The 20,169-nt window shown below is 37.7% G+C and overlaps 1 protein-coding gene across 50 annotated transcripts in view; it reads right to left on the bottom strand.

Moving 5' to 3' along the window:
* Positions 1 to 378: 378 nt before the first annotated feature.
* The window catches only part of RIMS1 (regulating synaptic membrane exocytosis 1), a 497,245-nt gene continuing 477,454 nt past the window's right edge, over positions 379 to 20,169 (bottom strand). For all 50 annotated transcript variants that reach the window (XM_046005310.1, XM_046005328.1, XM_046005316.1 and 47 more), the window contains 5 exons: positions 10,736 to 10,874; positions 8,451 to 8,563; positions 5,348 to 5,449; positions 4,590 to 4,729; positions 379 to 2,726 (listed from right to left, as the gene is read on the bottom strand). In XM_046005310.1, coding sequence (XP_045861266.1) covers positions 2,508 to 2,726; positions 4,590 to 4,729; positions 5,348 to 5,449; positions 8,451 to 8,563; positions 10,736 to 10,874 — 713 coding nt within the window. In that variant the 3' untranslated portion in view covers positions 379 to 2,507. The remainder of the gene's footprint in view (positions 2,727 to 4,589; positions 4,730 to 5,347; positions 5,450 to 8,450; positions 8,564 to 10,735; positions 10,875 to 20,169) is intronic.

The following is a 20,169-nucleotide window of genomic DNA, read 5'->3' as shown; positions in this document are numbered from 1 at the left end:
TATTCTGATATGTCACATAACTGGAAATGATTTGGCAATTGGACAAGAGAGTTGTCTCTTATTAGCACACTCAAACAGCAGCAGAAAAACAACCTTCCATTTGATTCTTACTGAGATTTATTGTTTTTAATAATGTCACTTTTCAGAAGTATAGTCATGTGCTCACTTAGACAGGCTGACAAAGTGAAAACTTGTATGTGATGCAAAGTACCCTTTGGGCATAGATTAAGACATATATAGTGCAGTGACAAGTCAAGTCAAATGCCCACAGCAGACAACAAATCCCACTCTCCCTTTCCCACGATCTGGCTCCCATTTTTGCACCATAGAACCCGCAATGGAAATCTGGCAAAACATAGAACACGGATGGCTACCAACTGACATGAAAAGTAAATTTTATTAAACATGTTTACATACATGAGTTGTTCATTTTAAAAGCACAGGGGAGTGTTAAGACAAGTGGTCAAAATAGAAAGATACTACCCAATTATAATCAGGTGATTGTTGGCCACTAAGACAGAACGGAATCTAGTAGAAGTGCACCAATGCTCCAGTTCTTCCTGCTCAGCATGGTGAGGAGTGGTCGGTCTGTGTGCCCTGTGGAATGATGGGCAGAGAAATCTGGCATGTGTAAATAATAATAAATAATTCACTTGGTGCAGGCAGTATGTCTATGGATTAAAACCTAGTGTGTACACAGTGTCTACATGTGGTACAGCCCCACGGTAGGAATCTACACCAAAATATTAATTAGAAGGAATTTGGTCCATACTACATCACGTTTTCCAGAGGGTAAAAAATAAAGTCCATCTATAGACATTTCACCCCAAACTCACAGACAGAGTCTGGCTAAAATCTGCAAAATGCCTATAACAAAAATGGATGGCTTAGATTTCTTGGTTATTTCATTATAGTAATTAACGAGCAAACTGTACAAGTACATGCAACATACAAGCTGGCCTAATGTGGAACTAACATACATTATTAAATAATCTTTGTGTTTTTTTTTCATTTTTTCTTTTCTTTTTTACTTTTTTTTCTTTTTTTACAAAATGTGCATGCAGCTTTGAACAGTTCCAAGTCATGCTGCTCTATTTGTGTGATCACAAAAATTGAATGACTCATAAAAGGAGGGAGAACATATCAATGCACCTGCAGAGTCTGCAGTTTGTAGCACGTATACAGAATGTCACAAGGGAAATTCAAGGCCAAGAAAAACTCAGATGAAGAAACTACAAGTTGAAATTTGACTTTGTTTTATTCCCCACCCCCAAAGTAAGATACTTTGCATTAAAAAATCAAGCTTTGTGCTTGCATCAATCTCAAAGAAATGTAAACTAAAATTGGATAAAAACATTACTTTAGTGCAGAATATTTCAACTGGAATTTCCAGTGGAATACTGGACAGCTCATACCATGCTCTTTCCAGGGCAGATGGGTGTGTCCACACTGAGACATGGCTGAGAAGCCTGGGCATAGCTGAAAGTGTCTTAGGCTCAAATCTGTTTCTAGTCACCATTCTGGGAAGTCAAAGGTATGGTTTAAACACATGAGCATATACTTTTGGGGGGGGGATATCAGGAAGAAAAAGTTATTACAAGGAGTGTTTCCCAAAGTACAGTTATGCAGTTAGTTTTAATTCCCAGCATTAGTTGCAGATTGACTTCTTTAAAAGTCTTCCATAAAAGACAATGGAAAAAATAAATGAACTTTTTAGAACACAGATTATTTTTCATTTAAGAAGAGTGATTCTGTGATTACTTGTTTCAGAAGATAACTTTTTGTTTTCTGGGTTTCCACACACAAGACTGAAGGATTATAAAATCAAAGTCAGCGAAACCCTTCATTGGCCTCATCTTGCCTAGATGTTGAACACTTTGGGGAGATGCCACAGAGACTGTTTCAGCCCTTTTTTGGTGCTTTTCAGAAAAGAAAGGAAGGGTCTTTGTAAGCATCATGAGGCCTGTCATGACATATCCAAAAACTAGTGGAAAAACAAACACAGTGAAAAATAAATCCAGAAACCAAAACCCAACAAACAGCACACAAATAAAACACACAGAAGAACAAAACTTCTCAAACACCAGGGAAATAACACTGCTTGTGGTCTGTGCAGAAACATGTAAAATACAACTTTTCAGAGTGAGAGTTTCCAGTTTGTTCAGTTTGGGGTGTGTGCATGCCTGTGTGTGTGTGTGTGTGTGTGTGTGTGTGCGTGTGCGTGCGGGTGTGTGTCTGGATTTGAAGTTTCCTCTTTTTCTGTTTGTCAGAAGCATCAGTGACTCTCACTAGCATGTTGACTCTTACTGTAATTTGATAGACTGCCTTGTTCTGTCATATGAAGCCAGGTTTTAAACAACAAGTGGGACATATTATTGGAAAAACTACTACAGGCAAAACACAAGTTGATTGTCTGTCTCCAACAATGCTTTTGATCATGAAATATCTGGTTCAGATTATTATCCTGAAAGGTAGAGTTTCACTGGAATGACTCTGGTATGAGTTCACTATGAGCGGATGCAGGGAGGCCCAGTTGAACTTTCCAGAGATGACTGGGAAGCCCGGCGGGTTAGGGGAGTGAGTGTGGGATCCACCAGGGATGATGGTGGGAACAGCTTGTACCATCCGATTACCATACTGGATAGATCGAGTTCTTCCAACAAGATTTGAGCCACACCCATAAAGCATTTATGGTCCATTCTGCCGTAGTCTCCCCAGACAATCACCTGTGAGACAGAAAAACGCAATGAAACTTGAATGTCTCTTTCTTTCACATTTGCAGAGTTGAAAGCAACTCTTCCGTCAAAGTGGGCCAGTCAGGGAAGCAGAGGAAAAGAATATAACTGATACCAAGGCGATAGAACAGACAGAAAGATACTGACAATAAGGTGCTCAAAGAGACACTGCCCAGCAACTTTTATTTTTTTAAATTTTTAAAAAATATTTTATTTATTTGACAGAGAGAAATCACAACTAGACAGAGAGGCAGGCAGAGAGAGAGGAGGAAGCAGGTTCCCTGCGGAGCAGAGGGCCCGATGTGGGGCTCGATCCCAGGACCCTTGGACCATGACCTGAGCCGAAGGCAGAGGCTTTAACCCACTGAGTCACCCAGGCGTCCCTGCCCAGTAACTTTTAGATTTGACAGAATGCAAGTAATGTTTCCCTAGTCGACGAGGGGTCTTAGCCTCATAAACCATGTTAAAGAAATAAATATACAAGTTTGTTTATATACAAATTCAATACCTTCTTGAGGAACTACTATCTAGTAATGATGTGAGGGCCACAGAGATAAAGAAATTAGAATCTGTGCAAGTTAGCTGGGCAAAACAACATAATTCAATGTCCAGTGGAGTGTGTATACGATGGACTATGTATAAAGAATGAGAACGTGCATTATATTTCTTTTATATTATGTATTTAGTAGTGAAGGGACAGGTTGAAAAATAATTGTAAGTCATTGCCTTTTGAAAATTTGTGTGACAATTCTGATTTGATCAGATGATTAATAAGTCAGAGAGTAGTCCATTACACTTATTCCTCCTCCTAAGGTTCTGTTTTCCACTCCTCTGGTCATCTGTGAAGGTTCTTAACTGAACTCATTCACTCACTTACACAGGCAGGAGTGGCAAAACTTGCCTTTTCAATTTACTGAGTAATTCTGCCAAATTATTTAATCTCCGTGATCCTTATACATAATCTTTCAAATGGGGATTATGATATTTTAGGCACACGATAGTTAAAATGTTTAAAAGAAGTAATGTAAGGGAGTGCCCGGGTGGTGCAGTCGGTTGACCATCTGACCCTTGGTCTTGGGGTCATGAGATGGAGCCCTGAGTTGGGCTCTGTGCTCAGCATGGAGTCTTCTTGGGATTCTCTCTCCTTCTTCTCCCTCTCCCCCACCATGTGCTCTCTCTAAAATAAATACATCTTTAAAAAAAGAAGTAATGGGGGTGCCTGGGTGTCTCAGTGGTTAAAGCCTCTGCCTTCGGCTCAGGTCATGGTCCCAGGGTCCTGGGATTGAGCCCCGCATCAGGCTCTCTGCACAGCAGGGAGCCTGCTTTCCCCTGTCTCTCTGCCTGCCTCCCTGTCTACTTGTGATCTCTCTCTGTCAAATAAATTAAAAAAAAAAAAGAAGTAATGTATGCAGTTACTTAACAATGCATCCGACCTTCAGTCCTGAATGTTCGCTTTTTCCTTCCTTCCTCTTTGTATCCCATGTCCGGCACACAGTAATGCTCAATAAGCCATTAGCATCATTGGTCTTGATTATCTAACTATCTGCCATCCTACCTACCAACTTACTTATCAAGAAGAGGGGATATGGGAAGCAGGGCAAAAGCAGAAGGAGATGATGGAGAGAAGAAAAAAAAAGAAGGGAGAAAAAATAAAAATTATGTCTTCCCTTAGATCCATCAGACATTTTCAATACTACATATTGTTTGTATTGTAAATTAACAGTCTGTTTTTTTCTACTTAAAGATGTCACATTTCTCCTCCCTGAAATCTATTCTCTTCATGTTTGACCACCTCTTTAGTGTTTATATGAATAATGTGGACATTACAATGTAAACAGTCACACTGTTACTGACCTGAAGAACTTTACCCTGTGGGCTTTCGTCAAACACCAGGGACTGTTGATACAAAGGATCAAGGGTTTTTCGTGCAATTCTTGTCTTCTTCTTGGCTATACAGGCCCCGTTTTCCAAAAGATACACTTTGACATATGGAGCTGAACAAAGCAATATTTAACATATAAGAAGTTAATCCTTCAAGTTAAATTAATTTGATTAGAGAATGCCTTATTAGAGAATTAGAGACTTAGTGAAAAGTTTCCTATTGACTGTTTAAATCATTTTAAATTTCTGGTCCTCCATAAATTCTCTTTCTTAAAAATCTTACATTACCACAACTGGCATTTTCATCATTCCCAGTAAATGTCTGCCAAGTTAACCTAAGGCTGACTGACCTGGGGTACAGCTGGCATCATGATTCAGGTGTATAACTGAAAGCTCACTGTTTCCTTTTTATGCTTAAAACTAAAAAAAAAAATTTTTTCGTTTCCATTTGTAAATGTGGAGAAAAAAGATTACCAACACAAGCTAAGAAACAGTCATAGCTAAACTTTTCTTAATTTGATAATACTCTTCCTTATACTTTCTGACAGAATAATTGTACAAGGAAAACCCAGATCCATTTTTATAGAATCAAAGAATACAGAAAAGCTGCCTTTTTAATCAGTCAGATGATGCAAAATGGAGAACACAAAATTCAAATGATGCAGCAAATATTTTGATTTTTTTGCTTATGTCCGAGTCTCCTGTCCAAACTCAGTACCACCTTTCCTTACCGGGTGTGGACTTGGACCCAGGTTTTTGCGTGAGACTTCGTGCTCTAATAACTTCAACCTCTAACTGGCCTTTTTTATCCTCCATTCCAATTTGTATGTCACCTGAAAGTGGAAAGGAAGCAAATGTCTCAGCTTCTTTGCAGTTACACACAGTTAAAAAAAAAAAAAGAGGTACACGACATTCTCCAGATTGTGATCTTCATGATCTTGATAAAAACCCTCCTATTTAGAGCTCCCTGCTTCCACTTTTTCCCCCTGCCTCCAACTCAGGTTTTGAAATGTTTTCCTTCATTTTTCTGGTACTAATCTATGCTAGGAGAATCCTATATTACTTTATAAATCACTTAATAACAACAATACTGAAGTATTTAAGTTACTCTTTTAGTCTAGTAGGGTTTCTTATCCTTTATATAACTTAGTGTATAATACTTAATAAAAGTATAATTATCTGTATTTCTGTTACCTAGAAAAAACCACTATTAATGTTTTGGTGAATATCCCAGAAACCTCATAAGTACTTTCTCTTTCTTTAACTCCCTTTCTCCCTTTATTCCTTCTTATCTATCTTTCTATCATCTATCTATCTCTATCGTGACCACACATCCTCAATTCATTGACCGTATGGACCAGTGAATGGTCATGTCATTACCTCAACCAGATCCCCGTTGATGGAAATACAAGTTATCTATGTTGTCGTTATTACAAATAATACTGCAGTGAACAGCTTTATACAGAATTTTTGCACAGATTTTAAATTATTGGGTCTAGTTAAATGGACAATAAAAAATTCCATGCACATTGCTATGTCCCCTTCAGAAAGCTTGTGCCCATTGGTACTACCACCAGAAGTATCTGTCCTCCCATTTTCCACACCCACTAATAGGGGTATTAGGAATATGTCTAATTTTTACCAATCTGATGGTTAAAAAGTGGTAAATTTGCATATTAATAGACAGGCTGAACATATCTCTAAATATTTTCAGTTTGTATCCTTTTATGTTTTGCCTGTTCATGTCCTTTGGCCATTTTTACTAAAGTGCTCATCATTTTCTGATTGATACGATACTTAGTTTCTGAAAACGCTAAGTGTAATTATTTCTAATTTTTTTCTTAGTTAAATTCTCTCCATTTTCTCACTTGTGAATTCTCTTTATTTTCCAGGTCAGTTGATCAACTTTGTGGCTCTGGATTGTTCGTTAGTCTTATAATTCTGTTTTAGACCTCAGCTCCCAGACTTCTCTTTTGTTTTTATTTTAATCACATACACACATAGTTAAAAAATCAAACTGTTCTATAAGTCTTCTTATTAGTATAAAAGAGTCCCATTATCTTTCTCAACTTCTTGCCTTCCAAAGGCCACTGCTTTCAAGATTTTCAATATTTTTATCTGATTTATTTTATACTATTTGGCATCTACCTCCCTATTTCTAAATACTATACATATAAGGTATTTTTCTATATTTTTCAGTTTTAGATATTATTATTGACTTCTAACTTCATTTTCTCTCACTGCCTTCCTACCACTGCCATACACTTGACACTTTCTGTTATCCCAACATTAGACTATATAATTATGATTATGTAACATTACTTAGAAATGAACGAACTAGAATACTGTGTTTACTTCTCATTTCTTGGACAGCTCTTCCTTTTCCCTATACTAAATAAGTGTCTTTTTAAAAAGCATTTGCATACATTTTTATGTGTATATCATTAGTTCAACCCCTATTCTCTCCTGCTTGTTGACCTCTTCCAAAAAATCAAACGTATTAGGTATTCTGTAATTTTATTTTATGGATTCTGACAATTTGGACAAATTTTTACTTAATTAATTAATTAATTTTATTATTTATTTTAATTTAATTTTACTTAAATTCAATTAGCCAACATATAGTACATCATTAGCCTTAGAGCAGAGCTCAACAATCCATCAGCTGCGTACAACACCCAGTGCAAACTGCTTTTGAAGCCTGCTGCAGCTGTTATCTTCAGATTTTTCCTCACTATTGTCTTGGGTGTCCCAACCATTTCTCTCTTGTGTTAAAGCATTTATTTACTGGATCTTTTCTTCTTTTTTTAGTTCCTATTTTTTTAAGTTGACTTAGTTCATTTTGTTGAGGTATATCCTCTAGTCACTTTCTGAGCAATGTTGTATATGAGAAAAATATTCCAAGACCTTTCTTTGTCAGTATGTTTTTTTTTATTCCAGCCTGAAGCTTACCTGATAATTCGACTGGCTGTGGTACTCTACGTTGGAAATCAACTGTTACTCAGAATTTTTAAGGTAATACGCAGTAGTCTTCTGGCTCCCAATATTATTACTGAGGAATCTGATGGGAACCTGACTTTTGATAATTCTGTATAGAATTATTTTTCCTCTTAGAAGACTTGTAGGATTTTCTGATCTCTGGTGCTGTGAGATTCCATGATGATATGCCTTTGTGGTGACCTATTTTCATGCATTTTGCTGAGAATTCCATGGAATCTCGTGTCCTTCAGGGGAATAGCTATTGCACATGTTACATGTCATTTTCTCCTTTCATCATTTTCCTTTTTAACTTAATTTAGGGTGTATCTTGCTAGTACAAGTTTTCGATTTATCTGTCTTTGGTTTGATCCTTTGAAAGATTTTTCCCATTCCAAGAGCAAAGAAACATTAAATATTTCTTAGTATTTTCTGTGTCTTTCTTCACCCCAGTTCTCTTTTATAATTGAGTATAAAATATATTTATAGGTTCTGAAGTAGGGAGGCAATTTCACTAATCTTTTTTGTTTGTTTAGTTTAACAGTTTTTCCAACATTCTTGACTGAATAATCCATCATCTTTCTATGCTGTGAAATGCTACCCTCATCCTACATTTGGGTCTGTTGTGGACTCTCTATGTTGACAAAGTTTTCTGACAATTCAAAGATTTATGACTAACTTTATTCATTTTGCATCATGTCTCAAGTTAGAAAAATGCATCAGAAATTAGAATAGTCATTTGAAGCCAGAAATACCCTTGCTCAGATGTTGCTTCTCACTTATATTACTATTATGATACTTTAAATGACCTTGCCGGTCATGAAACACCAGTTTTCCTGTGGAAAAAACAGTTCTTACCCATTGCAGGGGTGGCAAGGGTTTGGCGGCCAACAAGCTGAGCTGGTCCCAGTCCATCAAGAAAATCACTGAATTGACTGTCTGCTCCTAGTCGTACTCCAGGAAATATTAAGCTATTAGCAAAAGGATAAAAATCAAAACATTAGATCTCCTAGAATTCCTTTTATTAGTTTCCATTTGACCACAAATTCTGATCACGAATCATAAACATTAGGCAGTTTACACAGACTCTTGGCATTCACTGCCTCTGAACCAAGTATATGAAGTTCAGCACTGACTGAGAAAAGGTCAAAATAAACTCTCAAGTTAAGAGCTGATGTTCTATTCAGGAGGGTTTCGTTGCAGTTTTTAATATATACGAAGTTTTCTGGACATTTACAAATACAAGTCCCTACATAAACATATTGCTGACATAAAATATGAGATACTAATTTTTATATCATGAATTTTACATAAATAACTGTTCATGAACATTCAGTAACATTAATGCTAAATTCAAAAAGTGCCTGATAATGTCTTCAATATATATTATAGCAAAGTACAAATTCTTATTTACAGGTAGAAATGTTTCATTTATTTTTTAATGAACTACATTTTTGTATTATCTGAGATTTGCATTCAGTTCAAATGGAAGAGAATTGATTAGACTACGCCCATTTCTTTTTTCTTCAAAATAAAGCATTATTTTAAAAGACTTTATTTGTTTATTTGAGAGAGAGAGCACAAGCAGTGGGAGTGGGAGAGGGAGAAGCAGACTCTCCAATGAGCAGGGAGCCTGATGCGGGGCTCAATCCCAGGACCCAGAGATCACAACCTGAGAAGAAGGTAGGCACTTAACCAGCTGAGCCACCCAGGCGCTGTCCATTTCTTACTACACCCCGACTGCCTGAATGCCCTGGGCTGTAAGCTCCAGCGGACAGTGAGTGTGCTTTTCTTGTTTACTGATGTATCCTGGGCAACAAGAACCATGCCTGCTATGTAGTGGGACTTCAGTGAGCACTTTTTCAATAAGCACATTTCTATAGGGATTTGTTGTTTCCAATGTGCTTTTTCATGTATTATTTCCTCATAATCAAGGGAATTAGAGAGGGCACTCTGAATGATCACATTCAGAGACTATGAAAATCAATCTGTAAGAGGTTAAGTGACTTACCCACAGTGGAGGTAAATATTATTTATTAGTTTTATATCAGAAAATAATGTCTCCTGTCTTTCATTTGCACATTACATTATAACACTTCATCAAATATTGGCATTTTGTCAGCAAGTTCATCTCCATAACTTTCATTCCTGCTGATGTTTGCTCTTAGCTGTATCTTGCTGGGAGCATACATACAAATCATTTGATCAAATAAACACTAGTTTCAGGAATAGGAAAACATTTCATGAACATTCACTTGGCATAATTTTATTTCATCTTCCAAACAAAATTTAAAAATGCCAGTAGAGTAAAATAAATTATTACTATTGGATTGGTAAATGAGATTTCTGAATGGCAATAAGTGAATAATTATAGAAAATTTGTACACGATCAATTCCCAAGTAATCCACTGCAGACTAAAAATTACTTAATTGTAAGATCTATCACCTCAGTAAAAGTTTGGTTTTCTCAGAAAAATTCTCAAGCATAGAAAAATGCAGTTTTTTTCTTTTTTGCAAGATCTATATGTAAAAGCATGTAAGTAAAACACAAATCTAGTTATATATTTTTAAGATTAATTAATTAACTAAAACTTTAACAAGAAAAGTAATGAGGAAGATAAATTCTGGGGTTTTTTCCTAAGATAAAAATGAGGTAGTGGTGTTTTAAAAACAAAAAAAATTATAATTGCTTATTATCAGAGTGTTAGACTTCCAACAACTCAGAAACAAAAATTAGTTTGGAGAGAAGGAGGAATATGAGAAATCAGTTCTCAATTCTAAATTTTAATTCAGATTTTGGTGACTGGGCCAGATAATGAGTTTTCCCACATGAAATAACCCATTAAATGTAGCATTTCTACACTAAACATCCAGGAAGGGACTATTGTGAGTTTTCTGGATGATGGAGATCGGTTTATTCATGTTAACTCAGCTTTTCTTCATACCTTGGAAAGGTCTGAGTGACCAGGTGCAGCAGTGTGTCCCTGTGTACATATCATAAGAGGTAAGGCTGTTTAAAACATGGAGGGTTGAACCCCTAGTTAAGTAGAGAAGCTCCACTGAAACCACTGGCAGCTGTTACTCTACCTCTGACCACACAACTGGTGGTTCTAAAGCCGAACAGAGGTGCTGACATCACTTACTTTCCCTCGGAGCTGTAACTGTTGATGCTGCCGTCAGTAGACTCTCGACTTGGCTGCCTTACCATCTTCCTCATTTCGGCTGCCATTCCTGTTTCTGTGCTTCTCTGGATGGTGCTTTTTAACTTCTTGTGGCCTGACTCTGACAAGAGAGAGTAAAAGAAACTCTAAGCTTTGGATAGACCATCTCTCCCCAAATACTGACTGATTCTGCAAATAAAACAATGATGCATATAATTAAAAGTTTACTCAGAAAAAGAGAGTCTAAGAGAATGATCTGGTTAGCTACATCTCTTTGCCAGCATATGTTTTGGCCAAGAGGGTAGCCGTGGAGGGTAGACCACTGCCCCAGGCCCAGAGACGGCCTGAATCTCAATGAACCAAAATGAGCTCATTGTAATATTTGCTGCTCAAGTGACCACTGCAGTGAAAAGTGGGATTTGGCACTGAATGGCATTATGTGGAAAGATGATGCCAAAGAACCTAAAAGATTTTCCCTCAGTCTGGAGTGTTCCAAATGTTTGGGAACAGACCTCATGGATGGGCCTTGTCCTTTAAAGGAGAAGCAGCACAGGGAACCAGGCATGAAAAATAGCACAGTTTTGACCGTGTATCGGTAATCCTATAAAGATAAATGGTAGTATTTCATTTAATGCTTTTTGAAACACTTTACCACACACGGGCTCATTTGAGATGGCGCAGAGCATACCTATGGAGGCAGAACAGGTATTATCTTAACTCGAAGCCTTTCGGCTCTCTCATGGCTTGGTGTCTCAGCTGCATGACTTCTGACTGGCAGTTTTGGGTGTGAGTCAATTTTTGCATCATAAATTATAATGACCGATCATTTTCTTGACAAACTCTAAGTTCAGAGCAACCCTCCTCAAGCCACTTTGATTCACACTAACTGGCATTCTATCCATAGCATGGAAATGAAATTCTAAAACACTGGATTACAACAGTACCAAAGGGTTAGACAAATACTTAGACTTCTTATACCCGCCCCAGTTTTAACATCTACACATTTGATACACATTTCTGATTTTCTTTCAATTTTCATACAGCAGCACTTAATATCCATTAATATATGCTCTAAATGCATCTATGTATGTGTATAAACACAGAAAGGCTCCAACCCTCATAAAACCTTTGTGAAGTAGGTGCCCCAAAACATTCCTAGATAAACCATAGGAAAGATAGCTGTTTTCCTCTCATTTTTGGTCACTGCAATCCTTTTGTAGTTTGCCTAATTAAAAAAAAATGATTATGCTATATGGACTCAATGATGAATATTCTCTACATAAAAGCCATGGCAGTTCCTTAAAAACATAAATCTGAATATGTCATTCCCTTGCTCAAGATCCTGTGCTGGTTTATCATCAAAAGTAAAAGAAAAGCCAAAACTGTTACTATGGCTCATAAAATGCTCCTGGCCACCTCTCAGATCTCACACACTGCCTGTCATCCTGTCCTTGCTCTCCAGTTACATGGTCTTCCTGAATTTTCTTGAACACTCCAAGCATGCTGCTTCAGGGCCTGCCTTCCTGTCTTTCCCTTCTGAATTTCTTGCCTTGCTTCCTCACTTTGTTCAGGTCTCCGTGCAAAGGTCACCCCCTCAGAGATGAGGGGCTTTCTCTCATCCTTATCATTTTCCATCTCCTTGCCATGCTTGGTATTTCTTTATAGTGCTGATCTGCCATTAAACTTCTATTTGTTTGTTGTCTGTTTCCCCAATTAGAATTTCATCTCTAGGAGGCGAGGAACATTGTGAATATTGCTCACTGTTATCCCTAGTATCTAGAACATTGGTAGAAACTCAGTAACAAGATCACACATTTTCCTCATTCCATTCATTATATGTAACTATAATACGAACATGTCTGTATTTTTTTTAATGATTGCACCATTAGGTGGTGTCATAATTAAGCCATCTCCTTATTGATGAGCACTTGGAATGTTTCCAGTTTACAGGAGAGTTTTTATAGAACAAAATTCTAGAGGTTGAATGCTAGTGAAAGAGTAGGAATCTGTTTCGTCTTAATAGCCATTCCTAAATTGCCATTTAGAAACATAGTAATTTAAATCACGCCTACCAACATTCGTATGGATGTACTCACTTCCCCACCTAAGGCTCAGGGATTCTCTACTCTTCCCCCTTCTAGACTCTATCTTGCCTATTTGCACACTTACTGAAAGTAGTGACTTCATTTATGGACTTTCCAGTGCTATTTGATTGATTGATTGATTGATTGTGCCTCCTTCTCAAATGAAGTTCCTTTATGAAGTCACTATGGTAGAGCAACATTTCATTCACGCACCCATACTGGCTACAGTCCACTTCAGGGGTAAAAGGCAAGCCCCAGCCATGTGTTACTGAAGTGAGTTAAGCAGTGTTATGCAAATGTTTCCCCAAAGCAGTGGGAAGCAGTAAACCCCGGGTGGGACACCAAATTCTTATTGAGAAAAAGGACCATCATAGCTAGAAAAATGAGGGCAAACTTGAAATCTAAATGGTGAGGTGACTCTGAAAACTGGAGGAGAAACAGTTAAGATGATCAGTAGTGGGGAGGTTTGGGTTACTTGTTCATTCAGTTTTTCATTTACCCATCAGACAAATATTTACTAAGCACCTACTATGTGTCACGCACTGTTCCGGTGCTGGGGATATATTGATGAAAGACAAATTTCCTGCTCTCATGGAGCTTACATTCTCGTGAGTGTATACAATCAAGTCAATGAACAAATAAATAAATAGATGCTTGGTAGTAAGCGCTATGGGAAAAAAAAAAACAAAACCACGAATGATAAGGAGGGTGAGAGAGAGTGACGGGGTAGAGCAGCAATGATTTTATAAGGGGGTAAGGTTCTCAGTCTGGAGCAAGTGAGAACACAGGCTGTGAGGGAACAGGGAAGCAACACGGGTGGCGGGACTGGTCCTGCTGACTGCATGGGAGGAGGCTTGTGAGTAATGGCGATCCGGAGGGGGCCACTGTCTTCTCAGTCGTGCACAGCTTTCCTCTGCAGTCTTTCCAATGTTGATGTTGACTCTGGCCAAAACGCTCTGTGGCCAGAGATCTCAGGGCTCTGTGTGCACCTGGCAGTGCAGGTGACAGGTGCAGAGTGGGCTCGTCAAGTAGGCTGTCATTTCCTAACACAGGTTTCACGTGGTTGTCACTTAATACATATTTGTTCAATGAACGAAAAAATTAAAAGTGAAGAGTCTACTAATTTGTTTACATAATTTAATTGGGACATCAAGTATACTTAACAAAGGGTATATTTACAGAGTATCCTAACATTCTTAGAGCAGTTTTAAGACTTAATAGCTTCCAAAATGTAAATGCTACCCACTCTGAGAAAACATCATTTGAGAAGCTGGTTATTGAACTTTCTTGTAGAGTTACTTAATTTTATGAATTTGAATATATTTTTAATTTTGAAGTTTTTGTTTTAGTCCTTTTGAAGACAGCAAATATGGACTGATACCTAGCTTTTGTCTTATTCATATTAATAAATATTCAATGAAAAGAGATTTGATGAACTAAACAATTCATAAAGGCTCAGGTAAAAACTGCATAAACAGTTCTAGCTATTAATTTATCTTCTTTAAATTCACAACAGCTTTAAGACTTTAAGAATGCAAGGGTTGCAAAAACTCTGTCTTGTAGATGTGGAAACTACTTTTGGAGAATTTTAACTCATGCAGCAAATACTTGTTTAGCACTTACACTGAACCGAGCCTTTTCCAGATCCTGGTGAAATAGCAATGAACACAGCAGACAAAAATCCCTGCCCTAATGGAACATACATTCTAGTGAGTATAATGATTTGCTCAAAATCGTGACCGTGAGCAGCAGAAGCTGGATTGGCTCTTCTGAATCTCAGTCTTGTGACCATTCCTTTATACCACAGTTTAGGAAAACACAGTCTAATCTCATTTTACAAACAGAACAGTGGTTTAGCTACACCAATATTTTCATGTGCACATTCTCATATGGACTTACAAATTCATTTAAAAATTTTGTTAGAAGCACATACAGTCTATACAAGTACAAATGTATATAATTATCTGTATCTGTCTCTAAACATATTGTGAGTATAGCAAATATGTTCCATATATGTAATTTAAAAAATACCAATACCATGCATCAAACCACTAAATGGTATCACCATTATTTAACAATTATTTGTATCCATTGAACAATCATTTACCTGGTTAAGACATGAAGTCTCCTATCAAATTATGACATGAAACCTTTGACTTGAAACTACTGTCCCAAATAGTATACAAAGAACAAAAGGATTAGAAAACTCACCTATTTTAATACTCTGTATTCAGAAACACATGAAAAAAATTAGTAAGATCCATATAATTTTCCCCTGCTTTGGAAGAACTTTCCCTTCTAGAATGTCTTCTTTACATATTAATTATTTCTCTCTTTTCATAGTAGGAGATGTATGTTATATCTAGAAACACCCCCACTGATGTATTAATTCATTCTGTAAATACTCATTGAGCACCAAGTACCTATAGTCTAATTGGCAGTTTCCTAGGTGTTGGAGATGCAACAGTCGTAAGACAGGATAGTGCATATAATGAACAATTAAATAAGTCATGATCACTTTAGAACTGGTAGTCATCATGAAAAAAAAACAAAAACAGAAGAGACTGGCCCAGTAGAGTGAGTTACTTTTGATCCTCCCGGCAGAGAAAGCCAATTCTGAGAACGTAAAATAGGAACCAGCTTTGCAAGAATCTGAAGGGAGTATTATCTAGGCAGAAGGCACCAAGTGCTAGAGCCTGAGGAGTGATGAACTTTCTGGGCTTGTCTTGAGAAAGCCCTGAAAAGCTGAAGTAAGTTGGATGAGGAGAAGATGGGAGTGGGAGAGTCTGTAGGTCTCCGGGGTGGGGATGATGACCTGACCTGCTGGAAAACAGCCTGGGTTTTGTTCTGAGTATAATGGGAAGCCACAGGGAAGGGTTGTGACCTGATTTACATTTTCAAAGCATCCTTCTAGCTATTGTGTGGAGGATGAATTGTAGGAACTAGAAGTGGGTGCACAGGAGACCTGGAAAGTTACTTTCTGAACTAAGAAGAGATAAATAGTGATTTAGGTTAGGGAAGCAGCATCAGAGATCAGGGAAGAGGGTAAGCTTGGATTATATTCTGAAGCAGAACTGACAGTACTTGCCCTATTAGATGTCTAAGTGGTTCAGAAAAAAGAACAAATCATTGACTTTCAGGTTTTTAGTCAGGATAACTAGTTGAATGGTAGTGTCATTTACTGAAAAGGAAGAATTCAGTAAGTGGTGGAAATGATGAGTTCCCTTTTGGATGTTTGAAGGGCTTCCTAAATAGCCATGTGGACAGTAAAGTAGGAAGTGTGTGTATGATCAGGACCACGAGGGACAGGTTAGAGTTGGAAATAGGTCATATACTGGCATGCAGATGGAATGAAAAATCCATAGTACTTACGAGGAATTTGAGAAACAAGACAGAGGATCATAGGGGAAGGAAGGGGAAAAATGAGACAAGATGAAACCAGAGAGGGAGACAAACCATAAGAGACTCTTAATCTCAGGAAAAAAACTGAGGGTTGCTGAAGTCGAGGGGGGTGGGAGGGATGGGGTGGCTGGGTTATGGACATTGAGGAAGGTATGTGCTATGGTGAGTGCTGTGAAGTGTGTAAGACTGATGAATCACAGACCCCCCTGAAACCAATAATACATTATATGCTAATAACAAAAATCTATAGTACTACATGTAATAGGGAGGAAGTATAGATAGGGATTTTTTTTTTTTAAGATTTTATTTATGTATTTGACAGAGATCACGAGTAGGCAAAGAGGCAGGGGTGGGGTGGGGGGAGCATGGGGCACAGGCTCCCCGCTGAGCAGAGAGCCTGATGTGGGGCTCAATCCCAGGAGCCTGAGATCATGACCTTAGGCAGAGGCCCAACCCACTGAGCCACTCAGGCACCCCGGAGATCACCGATTTTAAGCATAGATTTGGTGAAGCAGTAGGGCTGGGACCTTAAAGGAATGACCAGTCAGAAGAGAGAATGAGAGATAAGTAACTAGAGGGAGGGCCTATGACTATTTTGAAAAGGTTTATTGTGATTGAGAGGTAGTATTTGGAGAGTTGCATAGGTATGTAGAGGTTGTCTATTTTTTAAGATATGTGACATTAGAGCCTGTTTCTATGCGGATGGGAATGGTTAAATGCATAAGATAAAACACAACATTTTTAGATCTAATATTATTGGTTGGAGAGGTTGATAACCACAGATCATGTCTGACAAATCGTCTTTCAATCAAAGTATTCTCTAATGCCCAATGAATAGTCAATTTCGTCAATTAATTGGAAAAATAAGTAAAAAACTAGCACCTAGTTGATTAAACAGTTGGGATCCAAAAGATTAAATGCTGTAATATCCTATTAGCTCATGAAGAAAAACTATAGAGAAGAAGAGTCTTTTGCTTAGCCTGAAAATGAAACTGAGATCAGTGATAAAAATTATTTTTTTAATGTACAGAGACAAAATTCAGTTATGTTTTTAAAAAGAAAAGCTGTCGTTGTTAATATGTTCTGGTCATTCATTCCCTTGTTTACTTACTCAACAAACTATTCTCTGAGTGCTTTGGCTCCAGGGCTGTATATGGAAGAGCAGAAAGGAAAGAGGTCCCGTCCCCAGCCATGTCACTGCCTAACAGGACAGACTGACAAGCAGAAGTTTAATTGTGATTCAGTCTTAGTACAACACAGAGGATTTGTTTTATATTTATCTAGCCTTAGGTATTTGTCTTATGTATATATTCAATAATATGGAGAAAGGAAGAGAAAGGGAAGAGAAGGAACAATTTAAACAGTGAGTATGTGTCCACGCTGGTTTTGCCACTGACGGAACATGTAACCTGGCGAGATCATGAGGTGAGAAATGCAAATCTTCTCTTCCTTTACTTTGTTTCGGTTCCTGAAGAGAATCTGCTGTTTATGATGATCACTAAAAGAGGCTTCCTAAACCCCCCCCTAAAACAACCAACCCCTTTATCTGGTGTGCAAACAAAGCAGCAGCAATTACAGCCAAACTGACAGTAGCCGATACACGGGGAGACGAGATCGGTACCCCAGGGATTTTAAAGGGAAATTTTAACTCCATGCAAGTGATGAATGAGGGGTGGGGTGGGATTTGTATTTTAGGTTAAGAGAGCAGGGTGTTTAAGGGTCCTGACATGATAAAGAACATAGTCCCTTGAGAAAGCTACCTTTCCAGAATGCCCAGACTTCTGTGAACAGGGAGAGAGGGTACCAGGGCAGGCTCACACAGGCCTCTCCTCTAAGACTCTCAAGATGTAGCATTACGTATCATTTGGGTGGCTGTTGTACTGTTATTTATTAATGTTATTAATGTTCTTATGATCTCAAGGTCTTGGTCTTCCATAAGGCCAATATTACCCATATAAAGTTGTGTGTAATTTGTATTATATACGACCTGATATAGAGGTAGTCTCAAAGGTCTTTAATAATCATTCTTTAAAAGAAAGCCTCCAGCAGTTCCCCTTCGTTTGATTTCCAATGCTCCCAATGTTGTCATAAACATGTAGAAATCTTTGAGGTTGTCTGTGTTAATAGTGCCACAGCTTTTCTTTCCAAGTTTTTAAACAAACAAAAATGTTCCTTTTCAGTTATGCCGAAGTTTTAAAATATATTTTGTCCCAACCCAGATAAGTACAACTTATAAAAACTTCATAGATCTGAAGATTATTTTTAGAAAATTGCATGAGGGCTCTTTGACTTTATGGGTTCCCTTCTTTAACCTCCATGTGAATCCTACAGCCATAAAGTCCACAATTTCCCTTTCTTCTTCTTCTTTTCCAGAGATTTAAAATGAAAGAAATACAGTGGTTGAGAAAATAAAAATAATAAATAATGATAAAATATAATCATAATTATATATGATATATTATATATAATTATATTATATGTAAGTACTTTTATAATATAAGTATATATTATCTACAAATATAATAAAAATTAAATAAATAAAATTAAAAAATAAAAATAGTATCATTAAGAATTTTCTTGTGAGACAATGGAATAATTCCCTTGATGATATTTTGAGAATACTTCAAAATCTTTGTTAGCTATGTGCCTATTCTTTTTTAATTTCACTGCCATAATCCAAGAGGTAAAATGTTTTCTTTTGCTGCCACACTTTAAGTTCTCTGCAGTTACGACTTTAGAAAAGGAATTCATCTGAACTGAACACGGCCCTGTATTTTTCCAGCTCTTCTGTGGCTAATAGTTCTCTGGTCAGAAGCCTGGTGGTGTTCTGAGCCGCTGTATGGCCTGCCTGTCATAGCTGTTCACTTCACTCAACCACACTTGATGTTTTCAGCAAAACATCTGCCAAAGTCACACTGATTTTCCCTCCTGCCTGGCTGGTGAAAATGTCAGCAATAGCAAGTATGAGATGCTCTTTTAAAGAATTTTCATATTGAATTTGATAAGGCTGACAAAAAATATTTTATATGAAGAGGTTTACCGTCACTGAAACATCATCTGCACCATATCTTATTTTGGCCAAAGCTCTAAGATGGGAGCAGTCAAATGCTGAACTTCTCACTGCTGCATTTTGATTTTGTAGCCGTGGTGTTTCCACGGTGTTTCAGTGTTATGGACTCCTCCCCTGACCCAATTCATAGGTTGAAATTCCAACCCTGAGTATTTCAGAAAATGGCTGTTTTTGGAGACGGGGCCTTTACGGAGGAGATTAAGTTAACACTGCTAAGGAGGCCGCAATCCCCACCTTTTTGGTTTTCTTATGAGAAGAAGGCTTTAGGACACAGAAAGATACCCCCATGGGAAGAGGGCCTCAGAAGAAAGCAAACCTACCCACACCTTGATCATGGACTTCCAGCATCGAGAACTGTGAAAATATAAATATCTGTTATTTTAACCACCCTCTCTCTGGTACTTTGCTATGGTGGCCTTAGCAAACTAATACTCTAGGGATTGGATACTGTTACTTTAATATCCAAAGCCATCTTCTAATTTAATAAATTGTGATGATTTTTTTAAAATATTTTATTTTATTTATTTATTTATTTTTTTTAAGATTTTATTTATTTATTTGACAGAGAGAGATCACAAGTAGGCAGAGAGGCAAGCAGAGAGAGTGAGAGGGAAGCAGGCTCCCTGCCGAGCAGAGAGCCTGATGTGGGACTCGATCCCAGGACCCTGAGATCATGACCTGAGCCGAAGGCAGTGGCCTAAACCACTGAGCCACCCAGGCGCCCCAAATAAATTGTGATGATTTAAATGTAATTTAAAGCACCTAGGGATATATAATCACCTAAACGGTCTGAGGGTGAGATTAAGCACCAAATACTGGGATGAACTTGTTGGTCTGAAGTGTACCTGGATATACCTATA

The sequence above is a fragment of the Meles meles genome, chromosome 5 (assembly GCF_922984935.1).
Source record: "Meles meles chromosome 5, mMelMel3.1 paternal haplotype, whole genome shotgun sequence".
Classification (NCBI taxonomy): domain Eukaryota; kingdom Metazoa; phylum Chordata; class Mammalia; order Carnivora; family Mustelidae; genus Meles; species Meles meles.
Note: the sequence above shows the minus strand (reverse complement) of the source record. Positions and strands in the feature narration are given on the sequence as shown.